The sequence below is a fragment of the Leptosomus discolor genome, chromosome Z (assembly GCF_034619465.1).
Source record: "Leptosomus discolor isolate bLepDis1 chromosome Z, bLepDis1.hap2, whole genome shotgun sequence".
In the NCBI taxonomy this organism is placed as follows: Eukaryota; Metazoa; Chordata; class Aves; order Leptosomiformes; family Leptosomidae; genus Leptosomus; species Leptosomus discolor.
This window is the reverse complement of record NC_141419.1, coordinates 84,915,437-84,932,352: the sequence shown is the minus strand read 5'-3', so window position 1 is coordinate 84,932,352 and position 16,916 is coordinate 84,915,437. Positions and strand designations below refer to the sequence as shown.

At 45.6% G+C, this 16,916-nt stretch overlaps 1 protein-coding gene across 50 annotated transcripts in view; it reads left to right on the top strand.

The window, feature by feature from the left end:
* CELF4 (CUGBP Elav-like family member 4) overlaps positions 1-16,916 on the top strand; it is a 694,695-nt gene that overhangs the window by 564,791 nt on the left and 112,988 nt on the right. For 10 of the 50 annotated variants that reach the window (XM_086480452.1, XM_086480430.1, XM_086480456.1 and 7 more), the window contains exon 5: positions 2,231-2,248. The exons of the other annotated variants lie outside the window; for them this stretch is intronic. In XM_086480452.1, coding sequence (XP_086336578.1) covers positions 2,231-2,248 — 18 coding nt within the window. The remainder of the gene's footprint in view (positions 1-2,230; positions 2,249-16,916) is intronic. 50 annotated transcript variants of the gene reach the window in all.

The following is a 16,916-nucleotide window of genomic DNA, read 5'->3' as shown; positions in this document are numbered from 1 at the left end:
TGAAGCCAGAAAAAAGGTCCTTCGACCTCCAGTAACCATAAACACAGTTACCATTTCTTACTGTTAGGATTGCACTGTATCTGCACGGTTTACAATTTCTCATTGTGCTTAGTTTTTTTTTCTTTACCCAAATTCAATTACAATAAACAGGTGTCTCATGGAGCCTGCATTCACTGCAGTTTTTTGTATTACAGGATGCTGCAAATACATGCGTACTTTTTGGTTTTAACAATCAAAAATAGGGTTTTCTTTTTCTTTGTTTTTTTTTTTTTCCCCTAAGTTTTGATAACTCAAAAATAGCTGCGGAGATTATCTTCCAACTTTCTAAATAAATTCACTGCTGGTCTGTGAATAAGAAAGCGTGAGAAAATTTCAACCCCCAAAGGTAATTTTGGGGAAAAGTTATAAACCACTGAAAACAGCAGCTTATAATGAAAGTGTCATCTCAACCATAAAAGGTACCTCAATGCACTGAACAGGCACCGTAAAACATGATTGAAAGGGAGTTTAGAGATATTGCTAATGGCTCCGACATAAGGAGTCTAGCTATAAAAGATGAAAAGATGCATGGCTAAAACTGCCCACTGCAAATCTTTGAAGAGCGTCTAACTACCCAGGCGTGCCAGAGATGCGCGATTGCTAACAGAACTAGTCATGCAAATCTGCTCAGACAGAGAGACCTTCAAACACTTCATGCTTTTAATTCCTCTGAAAGTAATGCAATTGTTCAGCAGAGAGACAGCTCGTGTCCCCAGGCTCATGTTGGGGGCACTGTCTGGCATTTGAACGATGAGGACGGCCGACAGTGAGGCAGGACTATGGTGCTCAGCCTCTAGCTGTTGCAGAATAACGTGGCCTGTGGTTAGAAGCTCCCAATGTCTCTTTCTGTCTCAGCAATCAACTTTCTAGGTTACAATAGTTTTGTGCTGTTTTCATTAAATTGTGTAATTTTGGTTAGAATGGACCTCTGGAGGACGTGCAGTCCAGCCTCCTGCTCACAGCAGGCAAACTTCAAAGTTAGTTTTGAAGTAGTTCTGCTATTCTGATTTAAGCCAGGTGATCTAAAGTTTAATTAATATGTGCAAAATACTTCAGCAAGCTGAAAGTCATTTCATGGACTCTCAGAGTTTGCATTTGGCCATGATTACTTTACAACATGTTCCTTAGGATATCTATAGTGAAACTGGTGTCGGTCTGTGTTGAGAACCGGTCAGGAGGACTGCTTGGTTAAATTTATCCTACCCTTCAGGGAGTATATTCTGACTAGGAGCTATATTTTGAATATCTGTAGGTCAAGGTTATATATGACCATGACTATGCATTTTATTTAGGACATTTCAGAAAGTGGATTGCAGGGTAAAGTAGTGTTGAAGACTATGAGAAGAAGGTTTTTTTTAAATCAGTGGTCAATAGGTGAAATAATAATGATAAGGAGAGCTGTGTTTTGGGGAAAAGCTACTCTCTTGAATACAAACTTTCTGCCTAAGACTCCTCTCTTTCCCTTTCTGACTGACTCAATGTTAGAGATATGAAAAACTATACCTGCTTCTAAGCCTGTGTGGTGGGTTGGCAGTGGCTGGACACCAGGTGCCGACTCCTGTCACTCCCCCTCCTCAACTGGACAGGGTGGGAGAAAAAATACAACTAAAGGCTTGTGGGTCGAGATAAGGACAGCGACATATCACTCGCCGATTACCATCACAGACAAAACAGACTCAACTTGGAGAAATTAGTTTCATTTATTACCAATCAAATCAGAAAACAGTAATGAGAAATAAAAATCAAATATTAAAACACCTTCCCCCCACCCCTCCCTTCTTCCCATGCTCAACTTCAATCCTGATTTTCTCCCCCTCCTCCCCGCCAGCAGCACAGGGGGATGGGGAATGGGGGTTACAGTCAGTTCATCACACGTTGTCTCTGCTGCTCCTTCCTCTTCAGGAGGAGGATCCCTCATGCTCTTCCCCTGCTACAAAGCGGGTCCCTCCCATGGGAGACAGTCATCCACAAAGTTCCCCAGCGTGGGTCCTTCCCACAGGCTGCAGTTCTTCACAAACTGCTCCAATGTGGGCCCCCTCCACAGGGTGCAGCCCTTCAAGAACAGACTGCTCCAGCATGGGCCTCCTGCAGGGTCACAAGTCCTGCCAGCAAACCTGCTCCACCATGGGCTCCTCTCTCCACGGGGCCACAGGTCCTGCCAGGAACCTGCTCCAGCGCCAGCCTCCCACAGGGTCACAGCCTCCTTCAGGTGCATCCACCTGTTCCAGTGTAGGGTCCTCCACATTCTGCAGGGGGATATCTGCTCCATTGTTAACCTCCATGGGCTGCAGGGGGACAGCCTGCCTCACCATGGTCTTCACCATGGGCTTCAGGGAAATCTCTGCTCCAGTGCCTGAGGCACCTCCTCCCCCTCCTTCTTCACTGACCATGGTGTCTGTAGAAATGTTTCTCTCACATATTCTCGCTCCTCTTTCTGGCTGCTGTTGCACAGCAGATTCCTCCCCTTCTTAAATATGTTATCACAGAGGTGCTACCATTATCGCTGATTGGCTTGGCCTTGGCCAGCAGTGGGTCTCTCTTGGCTCTATCAGACATGGGGGAAGCTTACGGCATCTTCTCACAGCAACCACCCCTGAAGACACCCCCTCCACCAAAACCTTGCCACACAAACCCAGTAAAGCCTGACTTTACAAAACCCCTCCTGTATACAAGAATTTTCCAAATTCTCTAACTGTTGATGAATATATTTCTGAATATTTTCCCAAGTATTATCAGAGGTGAAGATCAAAGCTCCAGCCATTTTCTTGGTGTTTATTAGCAACTTCAAGGACTCAGAAAATGTAAGTCAGACCTAAAGATGTCATGAGGTTTTACTTATTTAATAATAGATTTGAGGTTCCTTTATTTGTCTCCTGCTGAGCCTTTAGCTTGAACTTGGGTCACTTTCAAACTTTGGTACACTCCTGAGGTCTAGAAAACCGGGGATTTATTGAACAAGAAAGAAAAAATATCTCAAGTGTGCACATGACAGCAGAGGGCAAGGCCTCAAACAGCTTGAGATTGCTGTGAAAATCTTGATTGGTTTCTAAGCCCTATCATTGCTGCAACCCTCTAGCAGGCATTACCCCTCATAGCTGGTTACATTCCTTGTGGGAGGCTGCAGAGCACGCAGCCTTTTCCCAGGACCAAGTGGCAAGTGTCTCAGGGAAGATGCTAGCTTGACTTTTTTTTTAGAACAATTTCATATAAATCCTTTAAAGACAAAAAGAAATAAGGAAGACCAACTAAACACAAAACTAATTCTCTCTACTTTTCAAAAAAATTCTGAGTTTACCCTAGCTCCCAGTCTTTGCAGGTAGCATCTCCTCTGCTTCCTCTCTCCCCTGGGCAAGGATGGTGCTCATTGTGGCAGGTGATTACACCATTTCCCTCCAGCCTAGTAAAGAAGACGGAGGAGCAGGGCAGGGAGAAGACCCTTGCTTCAGTAACAAAAGCTGAAAAACTGGAAGTGACTTCATCTTTCAGGTGACGGTGTGCTTCTCGGGTTGTGCTGGGTGCTTCTGAGAGACTTTCCAGGACACAAGAATATCCTAAGGCTGAGTATGCTGTGGCATGAGCACGCCCATCAAGGGCTGCTCAGCTGTCAGGCATCACCTACTGCCCTCCCAGCTATTTCCCATCTCCTATGCAGCAGCAGGAGGTACTGGGGGCCCAAATTAGCTTCTGCCCAGCTCCACACGTTCCTGACTGTGATGTACCTGGGCTGGAAAGGTGTTGCCTAGAGGCTGGAGCAGGATAACTGGGAGATACTACTTCCCTGCAGACCTTGGGAGAATGTTCTTCACTGCCAAAGGGTCACCTGCTCCCCAGCCCCAGAGCTGAGCTGTTCACAAAGGTGACCTTGTCATTGTAACAGCCATGCTCCAGTCTGCACAGAGTTATCCAGTTACCAGGGTGGGGTGAAATAGAGGTGAGACGCATTCTGCCTTTCGAACATCACTTCCACTCAGCGAGGCCCTTTACCCCTTGGTGTTGTCCCCAAGTCCTTCTGCTGGGAGAACTCACTGCAAAGGAGTGGGGATGGATTTTGCCAATATGCAGCCGTTTTGTGTCAGTATGACCAGTGTGAAGGGGCAGTGATGCACTTTGAGTGCACTTAGTGCTCCCCCATCAGACTAGGGAGAGTAACAGAACCACTGACTGCCTGCCAGGTGCTTGGAGGTGCTCAGGTGAAACAGGTAGCTCAGTGCAACTCTTTTTTTAAATGTGTTAAGACACAAAAGGAAACCCACACATCCTCCTTGAAAGCCTCCTCTGCAAACCCATGTGTCTCTCTAATTGAAACAGGGCAGGGTCTGAAACCATAGGAGTCCACAGCTGCTATTTCTATTGTGCATGTCTGAGTCAAGGTGAAGAGAAAAGTCAGCAAAGTATCCCACAGGGTGAATCCTCCATGTGCCAAGAAAGCTGACTCCACATTAAAGGTGAGAGCCAGAGCTTGCAAAGCAGTGATGGCCTGGGAAGACAGAGCCCCTGATTCCCTCCAGCAGCCTCCAAGTGATATTCCCATTAACATTGGCACTAGCCATCACCCTGAATACTCCATGCACCAAAGGATGAGTGAGAGCGAGCAGGAGGGAGGGAGAGGGTGATAAAGTTGTCAGGCTGTAGGCAAGACTATGGCCGCTGAGGACTGGCAGAGACTGTGTCGTTTAGAGATGTGTGCTGGGACGCATTTTATGGGCATATCTGAGACACTCAGGATAGGGCAGGTTTGCTGATCATACAGAGACTTCATCTTGGGTCAGTCTTCAGTTGACAGTGCCAGATAATCAGGGTTCTATGTTTCTCTTCTCCTTCTCCTGCATTACCAGGGAAAGAAAAGCTTTATGTGGCACAAAGACTTTTGAGATGGCAGAGCCACTTATATTAACTTCCCACACGTGACAAATTTCAGCACCCAGTGATTGCTGCTAACCCTGCAGCTGATGTCTGGTTCACAAGACAACCACCTTGCGCTCCACCATGGGTCAAAAACATTTTCAGGCCCCCTCCAGTAAACAGAATCTCTTCTTAAAAAGCAGAGTCCCCAGTTAGACCATGCCATTGGGAGACAGGGGAGTATCGCTTTTTCACTGGACCTCTGTTTTGGCATTGAAAGAGCAGCACTTAAATAAAACCCCAAAGCAGCAGACAGGACCATGTGTTTCTCTCACAAACAAGTTTGCAAGGCACACAGGAATCAAAAGGATCCTCGTTACCAAAGACAAGGTCCGACCTCTTTTAAAAGCAGTGCAGCTTTTCTGCATAAAGTTTAGCAGCTGATGCACAATTGACAAGGGAATCATTCCTCCTTTCCTCCTTTTTCTCCTCTTCCTCCTGCCTCAACATCAAGTGTGTTAAGAAAGCAAGACATCTGGAAAATGTCTCCTGGATCACTGCTGCTCCTCCAGCATCTTGTCTGCCTTCAGGCTCTGGCGTCAAGTAGTAATCAGCCTCCTTCCTCCAGCCCCCTGCCCTGGAGTAGCAGTTTTTAGACATGACCTTATACCTCTTCACGGCTCCCTGTGTCTCTGAAATGTCCAGAGGTCAGCCCCTCGTCGCCTCCACAAGGAGACCTGTTATGGAGATTCCTGCCTCACATCAGCCCCGTCTCATGTCCCTGTCATCTCCCATCATGTTACTGAACTGAAGGGGATACCACGAGTTTAGATGGTGTCCTCTACAGTGACATGGACTCATCATTTCACTATTTGTTGTGGAATGGCAGCTGTGTGCTACTCATGGAAAGGTAGCCTTGACGGACTAGCTAAAAATCGGAGGTGACCTAGCTGTTCAACTTACTGCTCAGAAACAATGTGACAAACTTTGTCTTTCTTCACTGCCAGCCGCTAAGGTTAGAGAGGGCCATTACCTGTCATGGTGGGGAGGAAAGAGACAGGTCTACGGATGTGTCTGTCTGTGCGTGTGGAGGGGGGGAGACGAGTGGGCATGCTCTTATTCTTTCTTTCCTACTTTGTTATATTGATTTTCAGTGGCTTGCACGCTTGGAATGCAATAAGGGAGCAATTCCCTCCTATGCTGGCTAGTAAACATTGCCTGTAACTTTATTCTGGGTCAGGAAAGTCAGCACTTAAAATTAAAAGTGGTTTCAGAGGAGGAAAGACATATTTTAGGAAATTCCAGCTGGGGGTTCCTTGCTACTGTACTTAATTTTAGAATCCAATGTGTTGTGTCATGTCATATATGCCTTTAAAAAAGCATTTAACTGATATATATTCTCACCTGCTCTTTACTTGCAATATTTCAAGCAGAAAGTATTTTTTAAAAATCTGTTCCCTGGCTATCTGAATTTAGAGCACAGGCCACAGACTATAAAGTGGAAGGAGTTGAAATTAAGCCCAGGGGAGAGAGAAGTTCACTAGAAAGAAACGCTCATATGCCAGGTGCTTAAACATATGCATAGTTTAAGTCCTGCGCCGTTTCCCCAAAGCTGACAGAGCTGCTCTTGTGTTTAAGACTAACACACCCGGCTTAAGTGCTGGGACCTTAATCTCTAAAATAAAGTGTATAATGCTGGGGTACAGACTGTGATGCCCATAAGCTGCTCCAGGTCCAAGGTATCATTTGCTATGGCAGTTCCTTTCCTCCCATGGAGAACTCCCATGCTCAGGTCTCGGAAAGCCAAAAGGGTTCACTGAGACAGGAAAACACCTATCACAGCAGTCAGTTTGGGGAATGAGTGCCCTTGCTCACATGTGGCTTGCAGATCTGGATGCTTGGGATAAGTTTTTTGCTGACAAAGTTTCACCTAGCAAAGCCTTATTTCCCGCGTGCTGGGGAATTTAGCTTGGAAGTTTCCTTCTTGTGGAGCAGGCCCTCACAGCAGGTATTTCACTTGTAGTTAGGCATCAGCATTGAAAACATGGTGCATTGCTTTTTAGATGGATAGACAGGTATTTTACAGAGCTCCGCTCCCATCACTGTAAAAGCGAAGTGCTGTTGAAAAACATGCAGGGCAGGAAGCAGGACCAGCGGGGTGCTACTGTATGGAGTGACATCTGCTTTGCCAAAGCAAGCCCAGGCCAGCAACCCCAGTCAGCTACTTCCATCCTGTACTGGCGCAAAAATATTACTGCAAATCCCCTCTCCGCTCTGCTGTGTATCCACCCTCAGGATATATATCCTGCAGCAGGGGTGTCACCACTTTGTTAGGTCTCAGGGACATCTGTGGCTGGACAGCTTACGAGACACCAGGGAGCAAAGTATATCTACCTGGCCCTGAACCCTCACGGGTGGCCTCCCTGCTTCCCACTTGACATTTAGAAATGGTGACCAGCCGTGCCACCTGATGCGTCGACCCTGAAAGCTGAGAAAGCCAGGGATGCTATTAACAACTCCAGCTTCCCAAAGGAAAGCTCCAGAGCCTTACAACAAGGAACTGCCTTGACTCAGGCCAAATGCATGTGTGTTAGGAAACCTCCACAGCTGGCTCCCTGGTGAAACAGACTAATGAAAGGAAAGTGGAAAGACAGACAGACAAAAGGTAAGACAGATGGTCTGGTGTCTCATCCCAGCCCTCCTCCTTCTCCCTTCTCTTCCTGTGAGAGGAGAAACCCCTGGCTGAGAGACCCTCAACTCAGGGAGCAGCATGAGCCGCTGCAGTTCCTTACATCATCCCTGGCTGTGGCTCCCTGTATGTTGATTTTACTGCTTTCCCCTGGCCTGTCTCCTCTAACTGCAACAAGGACCCATGGAAGCACAGATGTCAGCACAAGCTGATCAGCTGAGCACATCCCTGGGGTCCCAGTCTGATGGGTCTTCACTGCTGTTGGTACCCAAATTGCTATTTCCTGCTGATAAACCACAAACTAGAATTTAGGGGCTGGAGAAGGTTGGGTGTTGTCTTCTCTAGGAGAGTAAATCTGTAGGTTTGTAAGTTGTTGCCATCAGCAAAAGACTTCCTAAATCTCCTAATTTTCATGATTCCCAAATAATTCTCACAGAGTAGCTACTTTCAGGACACAATATTTTTCAGGCTGCTGCTGTTACTCAGGTCTCCATCTAAGCAGTCACGAAGCAAGCAACGCTTTCAAACAGTGGTCTATTGATCACTTGCTTCGTTAACAAAGATGCAATTACCTGGAGAGGTTTGTTACTCTTGTTTTTATTATTTTGTGCCTTATGATTTGGTCATTAATGGGTACACTTGGATTTCATTTCATCGTGACTGACTTTCTGGGGATGAATTCTCAATACAGTTCAAAAATGTTCATGAAAAAATGTCTAATGGCAGGAGGTATGAGTGTGTTGCAGGGCTGTATGGATGTTTTCATCCTGCTGATGCAGCAGTAAATCAATTAAAAACATGATTGATTGTAAAATTGGGGCAAACTTCCTTGTGCCTCTGGATTTCGCACTACCTAAGTTAGGCTGTATAAATCTAACAACACATTACTCATGCAGTGATTGTCTTGCTGGTGTCTACAGTGAGAAGTGCTATGCTCACAGCTAAGGCAAGAGCAAGGGCTAAACCTGGCCCCAGCATATCCTGCAGCTCTGCTCCCACGCAGAGCAGAGAGCCCTTGTCCCACTGGGGATTTAACTCCTTTCGGCAACATTTGACTAGAATTCCCTTTACCACAGGATAAAATAAATCGAAAGGGCTTTCTACACAGATACGTTCAGTCAGATTAAGGTATAGTGTACATTTAACATGGAATAGCTTTTCTTAATTAATTCCCTGTCTGGTGCTTTTTTTTTCAGTCACACTGCTGCAGCCCAAATTAGATTAATCGACTTTGGATATTCTTGCTAGCTGTTACTTTCTCCTATTATTAAGCATTATTAACATTAGTTATTAGAAATTAATGATTCCAGAATAACTCCCCACACTTAGTTATATCCTAAAGTCTCCAGTGGCTTACAATGGCCAGTGTGCTTTGATTTCAGTGAAAGTCCCCATGCTCCCCGTTTAAAGTTTGCCAGCAGCACTGGGTTTTTTGTCTGTTGAGCAGAGGTAATAATTTCAGTTTCAAAATCAGTTTAAAAATCTTCTGTCTTAATCTTCTCTCAGTTTAAAAATCTTCTGCAGTGAAAGTAAACCTCTTTGTTACAAGACCATATCCAGAAGCCACTGCTCAGCACACAGCAATGCAGGGGAAACGCGGTGCAAAGAATTAGACAGCCTGTAAAGACAGAAGCTAAGGACAGGAAACAGCATCCCTGTCTCGCACATACCCAGCCAGGGCTTCATGAAAAACGCAGAAATGTCGATGTAGGTCCTTCTGTGGGCTCCGAGTGCAGACCAGGAGAACTGCACTGTGCCATCTCAAGGATCCCCTTGCTCTCCATGTGTGCCAGTCTGCAGATACAGGCAGGAAAAAAATGTACAGAACTGTGTGCTTGAATATAGATTTACAGAGACAGTGTGCATAAATCTAGATAATTTATACAGTGCCACAAATACAAACAACTGCCACCCCTCTTCCTTCACAAACTCATATATACAAATGCACCTCAAGTATGAATAATGCAATGACAAAGTGAGCTGCATTTGTATGGACATCATTGGTATAAGCAGTTAGGAATAATAGTTGTCTAATTGTAGTCTTTCATTGTGTGCTATGTCAAAGCGTGGGTGAGTAATTGCAATCATCAAAACCCTTTCAGAGTGTGAGCAAAGCCCCGACCCCCATCACCTGCCGTCAAACCTATCTGATCCACCACACACATGCACTTGCTGGGCAGAAGAATTAACTAGATGGGCTGTTCTCTTTTTTTTATTATTATTTTCTCTTTTGTTTTGTATTTTCCTTCCCTCAAGGTTGTGTCTGGTTTGTGAAGGGTTGTTAGACTTTTGTTATTATTATCGTTATTCTTATTTTTCTACACGTGTGTGATAGCTTTTTGGGTGAGATAATTTAGATGACAGACATCAACAATTATACAAAATAATATAGTAACCAGCAACTGAAAAAAATAATAATTGATTCTCATGGGCTGCTGAGTGTTACAATTTGAACGTCTTTCTATTACAATTCTTGTAATAGACACAGGGAGAAAGCAGGGGGGAAGGGAGAGATAAAGAGGGACAGGGAGAGGGAAATCTGTTCTTTTTCAAATATTACTTATAAGATGGAAGAGAAGATATTTTCAGAATGCAACTGGGACTGGTTTCCATTAGCATAATCCCATTTCTAATATTATTTTATTTATATAAATATTTTGGCTCTGGGAATGCCTCCTGGATCATATATACCTACTGTATCTTGTATTTGGTTTGGGGGAAAATCAAGGAGAACGCTAAAAAAAATAAATTGAACCTATTTGTTACATCCATTCTGAATTGCTAGCTGTACCGTACCTGAGTGGAGCAGCAGATTTGATTATCAAATACAATTAAGGTCTGTTTTTGTTGACGTGGAGTACCGTGTAAGTGCATATTGTAAATATCTGTCTATAAGACAGCAACAGCACGATCCTGTGGGCTACGTACTCTGTCTTGCTGCTGGAGAGGACTTGCAGTGATTTTCTCTGCTCCAGCTTCCCACAGTACGGCAACAACCTCTGTGCTGTAACAACTATTACGGAGACTACACCTTGTTCAAGGAGCACACAGGTTCACAGGTAGATACCTGCTTTAAACCTTTAGAGGGTCTCAGCTCTAAGTTTTCTTGTATCTGCCTTTGTGTGATCATAGAATCATCATAGAATCATAGAAAGGTTTACGTTGGAAGGGACCTTAAAGATCATCTAGGTCCAACCCCCCTGCCATGGACAGGGACAACTTCCACCACACCAAGTTGCCCAAAGCCCCATCCAGCCTGGCATTGAACACTGCCAAGGAGGGGGCAGCCACAGCTTCTCTGGGCAGCCTGGGCCAGTGTCTCACCACCCTCGCAGTAAAGAATTTCTTCCTAACATCTAATCTTCATCTCCCTTCTTTCAGTTTGAAACTGTCACCCCTCGTCTTATCACTACACACCCTGGTGAAGAGTTCCTCCCCATCTTTCCTGTAGGCCCCCTTAAAGTAGTGGAAGGCTGCTATAAGGTCTCCCCAGAGCCTTCTCTTCTCCAGAGACTCCAGAACAACCCCAGGTCTCTCAGCCTGTCCTCATAGTGGAGGTGCTCCAGGCCCCTGATCATCTGCATGACCTCCTCTGGACCCACTCAAGCAGGTCCATGTCTTTCTTGTGCTGAGGGCCCAAAAGCTGAACAGTACTCCAGAAGGGTCTCCGCGAGAGCAGAGTAGAGGGGGAGAATCACCTACCTCGACCTGCTGGCCACACATCTTTTGATGCAGGCCAGGATGTGATTTGCTTTGTGGGCTGTGAGCACACATTGCCGGCTCATATTCAGCTTTGCATGCACCAGCACCCTCAAGTCCTTCTCCACAGGGCTGCTCTCTATCCACTCATTGCCCAGCCTGTATCTGTGCTTGGGATTGCTCCAACCCAGGTGCAGGACCTTGCACTTGGCCTTGTTGAACTTCATGAGTGTTGCAGGGGCCCACCTCTCCAGCCTGTCAAGGTCCCTCTGGATGGCCTCCCTTGCCTCCAGCATGTCAACTGCACCACACAGCTTGATGTCATCAGCAAACTTGCTGAGTGTGCACTCAATCCCACTGTCCGTGTCACCAACAAAGATGCTAAACAGCACCGATCCCAATACCAACCCTTGAGAGACACCACTCACTGGTCTCCACTTGGACATCAAGCTGTTGACCATGACTCTTTGAGTGAGACTATCTAGCCAATTCCTGATCCAAGTGATAGATCATATCTATTTATTATCAGTATATAGTACCTTCAGAGACTCAGCAGGGCACATCCTTTTTGCCGTAAGTATCTTCTAATGCTTAAGGACATATGTGGTTTTCATGGCTGGCAAACACAAGATTGGATGGGACGTGTGTGTGCACTCAAATTTGTGCAATAAGGCAATTTAGAGGTCTGTAATTACACTCTCCTAGGAAGTAGCAGAAGCCCTATTTTGTGTGTAAAATTCAAGTAAAGCGGAATTTCACAGAATCATAGAATCATTTAGGTTGGAAAAGACTTTTAAGATCATTGAGTCCAACTGTATGCAATTTATAAAAGGTTCAAGGCAGACAGTCCTCATTGTGAATTTTCTTGGATTGTGGATGAGGGCCCCAAGGGGAGTAGATATAACTTGCTATTTGTACTACTTAAGATGAGGATAGGCAAAACATTTTTGAACATTCAGTGGGGAGATGTCACATGTCATCAGAGGCCCAAATAACCTAAGAAGTCTTTTTCATTTCTGATTAATCTAAGTCATCTTCATAGTGTTGTCTGACACTACTGTCCTCACCCTACTCTCTTCAAACTTGCTTCTGTCTCTGAACGAAACAAATTCAGATGTACCATAATACACATATTTCATAAGACCTCAAAGCAATCAGAAATGGTGACGGTATTGAAGGGAAGATGCCGCAAAATATGTTGTGGGAAATGTTATAGACTATGGGCTTTTCTCAGGGAAAAGTATTGCCCCTGCAGAAGTCACCGCTAGTCAGACAACAGAACATAGTTCTGGAAATAAGAAGTGCAGAATTCTGGTCTTATTCTCGCTGTATTGTTTGGTGCAAGTCATTTGGGGTGGGAGTGTGTTCATCTCCAATAACTTGTGTCTTATGAACGTTAGGTGGCTATTCATAGCTGTTCATCTCAGATGCTTCAACAACCAATAAAGAAGCAAAGAAACACTCCCACAGGGTCATTCATTCACTCCTAAGACAGGTGAGGATGAATCACTTCATGGAAGTTCACCTGTATCCCTCCACACTTCATGTAGAGTCTGGCCAGTAGTTTTAAGTAAATTCCTAGATGACAAAAGTTAGAGGAGAAGAGTACCTCCCTCAATAGTGTCGTAGCCTGAGCCTACCCAGCTGGCTCCAAACCCCCCCCCACCCCCCCCACCCCCCGCAGCCACTGACTCACCCCAACCCTGTTCCCTGAGGGATGGGGAGGAGAAAATGCAACCAAAAGGCTTGAGGGTCCAGACAAGAGGACAGGGAGGGCTCACTCACCAGTTGTGGTCACGAGCAAAAGACAGACTCGACTTGGGGATGACAACAGACATTTAATACAAACAACCACCATCATCAAGGAGAACGAGAGACACAACCAGGTCTTAAATACAACACACCTTCCCCCCCCACACCCCTCTGGCCTTCCCGGGCTCAGCTCTGCTCCCCCTTCCCCCCCAGCAGCGCAGGGGCAGGGAACGGGGGTCCCAGCCCGGCCGGCACAAGGGGTCTCCGCTGCTCCTTCCCCCGCAGGCAGAGGGGCCCTCGCAGCCCTCCCCTGCCCCACCGCGGGGTCCCTCTCCCGGCAGACATTCCTCCGCCAACCGCCCCAACGCGAGTCCTTCCCGCGGGGCCGCAGCTCCCCCACCCGCCCCAGCGCGGGGCCCTCCCGGGGCTGCCGCCCTCCCACCCACGGGCGGCTCCAGCGCGGCCGCAGGCGCGGCTGCTCCGGGCCCGGGCCCTGCTCCTCCGGCCCGGGGCCCTCCGCGGGCTGCAGGGCGACCTCTGGGCCCCCGCTGGGCTCCGGGGGCTGCAGGGGCTCAGCCGCCACCCCCCCCCCCCCCCCCCCCGCGGGCCGCAGGGGAACCCCTGCTCCGGCACAGCCGCCCCTCTCCTGCCTCACCCACCGGGCTGGCCGCAGGGCTGCCTCTCTCCCACCCCCTTCGCTCACCGGCACAGACAGACAGAACACACAGACGCGACCAGCGGCCTCTTTCACCCGTCCATAGTTATTGGCAGAGGCGCCATTGGCCTGGCCTTGGCCAGAGCCGGGTCCGAGGTTGGAGCCGGGGGAGCTTCTCGAAGCCTCTTCCAGGAGCCACCTCTGTAGCCCCCTCCCCCGCTACCAAAACTCCACCAAAACCCCGCCAGACACCAAACCACCACAAATATATATTTCCACTCTAAGTTGAAGAAATGGAGAAATTCCCTTTAACAGAAATGTTGGATTTGAAGACCTGTGACTAGCTTTTTCTTTTCTGAAAGTGTTCAGAATTAGGTTTCCTGCCACAAGAAGTCAGTTCATCTCTTCTGATGGAGTTTCAAAATGACCTTACAGTAGGGATTTGTTTCCTTATTATAATCCTTCTTAAGAGTTAACTGGACTACATCTTCATCCTAACAAAGTCAGAAATGCCTTTTTCCGTAATCAGAAAGAGCCGTTAATGATTTCCAGTTCCATTACCCACTGTTACTGTTCTCTACCAGCAAAATTTGGTCTGGATGTATTGAAACATCCTGCTAGAAAGCTACTTTCTTAAATACTTATTATCCACATGGTAATTAGTGCTGAGGGAGATATTTTTTCATGTGAAAAATCTTAATTTTTCATGATTCAGACTCTGAGGACAAAAATCATGGATTTTCTTTTTCTTTTCTTGGGCAGGTTTCTGAGGTCCAGGATGGATTAATTGCAGTAGCAAGTGCTCCAACATGTAAGCCATAGTCTGATTTTATGGGAGACACCTGCACTGCTAAGTTGTCCTAATGGCTGTGCTCGTGGGTGTTTAGGGGGGAAGAATGTCAGCCCAAGCATTTTTTAAAGGTCATGGTCCAGAACCAAAATTATGTATGAAAATTTGACATTTTCTGCTAAATGGAATTCTTGTTTTCCACCTCACCCTAATTAAGGTAGAGCTGAGAAATGCTTGTTGCGGGGAAGGACTGTACCTTCCTAGTGCCTTTACGGAGACCAGTAAAAATCACCCCCAGCTCCAAACTTTCTATAACACAAGGATAATGAAAGAGAAGGTAGAGACAAAGCCAGAAAATAGAGTAGAGGAAACAATGAGACAAGTTTCATAGAAGATGAGAAGTTGTTTCAATACATTGATGGTCTCAGTGTTGTCAAAGTCATACGTGAGCTTCATGTCAAGGGGGACAGGTTTTGGAGAAATTTCAGGGAACAGCCTGAGATGGGATTGCAGCTCTCTTTAAGGAGCTCCTACCAGGCATGAAGGGGCAGCATGGGAGAAAACAATGAGATACTTGTCTGAAAAATTCAATTACTGAGTGAAAGAGGATGTTATCACAGGATAGCCAAAGATGGGAGCTGGCATTTCAATAGCAAATGAGAGATGTTAGGTAGGGGGAAGATAGGCTGTGAAGAGCCTTTCAGAGGTCCCTGTATGGACATTGAACCATAACAGCCACTCATCAGTGTTATAAAACTACCAGGAGCAGTATCCCCAGGCTGGGAAAGACTCTTCTTGGCAAGCTTCTGTACCACACCATGCCATCGGATAGAGCCCGTCCTATTGAAAACTGAATCCCTTCGAGTTCCCTGGAACAGCAGCAGCTGGAGGGGAAATAACAGTAAAATTCTATGGCCATAATAAAACGCATTAGCCATCTGAACACTCATTTCAATCAAATAATGCAGCCCATTCATATTTAAACAGGAAATATTGTTTAATGTTTATGGTAATGATCAAATCAAATTTTAAAAATTAAACACGAAATTAAACATTAAAGTGAGGTTCCAACATTTGGCGCTTGGGATACCTTTTCCAACCCACAGCTGGTGGCTGTGGCTATCTTCTTAACTTCACTTAGTACAACTTCTTGTGGAGGATGATGGAAGGCGGCCTTGGTCTCGTACAAATGACCACAGCTGGTGTAGGGTAGGGGATTTGCAGTTGATCATTCCAGCCTCCCCTTCCATCCATTCAACTTTCCATGACAATGAGTGTTAATGGCTGTTGAAAGGGAAGTGGAAACCCAAAGGAAAAGTACTTTGACCTGGAAAAAGCTAAATGGGACTTGTTTTTCATCCAAGGGGAAGGCAGTCATGTGTTCCTATTGAAATATTTTGGACTCAACTTTTTCCCCAAAACAACAGGGAGAAGAAAAGTTAAGGAGTTTTTTCCAAAGCACCACTGAAACAGGGGTATAAAATGCCACTGGGAAACAGCAAGTCCTCAGATGTACGTAATGGTCATAGGAGAAAAAACATGCCAAATAACATCTAATTGTTCTTTAAATAGCATCGCTCTGGCTTAGAGCACAACAACTGTCACACACCAGTAGCATGCAGCCATTTCTGTATTGTATTCTGTAGGTGTAGAGCTCCTGATTTTGAAAAAAATATGCTATTTACACCAGTGGAGGCATGAGCTCAGATGATTAACTTAAGGTTTTGACAGAGCTTGCCAAGTTTGTCTTTAATGAAGACCTTGGAGTGATGGCTAGTATTTAGAGTATTGCTTTTAGACCTTATCTTGTGTTACAGTAAACTCGGAGCCAGAAAACAACTTTCTCCCACACTGAATCTGGAGTGATTTTATGGATACTAAGCCTATCAGTCCTTTCCCAACTCTTTCCACTTAAAGTCTGCAGAAAAGCAAGGTTTGAAATAAAAAATGTTTGAAACAACCTCATTGTCTCTAATATCCCTATGCATTTTTGCCATGGACCTTATCTGTGCTGTGAGCATGTGCTTCGGTTTCTTGAGCTGTGCAGCAAGGTTAATCTTTTGCTCTAACAGTTGCATCTTTCAAGGGAGTATACCCTCAGTGTAAATTAATACCAAATTAGTATAAATTAATATCAAATTAGCAATGTTTTGGACTACCAGCAAATTGCATGTTGTTCCTTAGAGTAAAAAAACCTCATCACAAAAGGCAGAATCAATCTGTCAATCCCCATTCTTATGTTGAATGCTTGCCCAAATTTATTATGAAGGAACATGCACAGAAATTTCCATAGTATGAAAAAAATAAATAAAAAGATTGAATAAATTATCTGGGAAAGTACAGCAAAATGGCAAGATTTATCTTAACCTATGTCTACTGCTCTCATCCCTGTACTGTGCGCTTTAAATTGGATTGGTATCCTATAAGAGGCTGTCAAGGATTTCATTTGT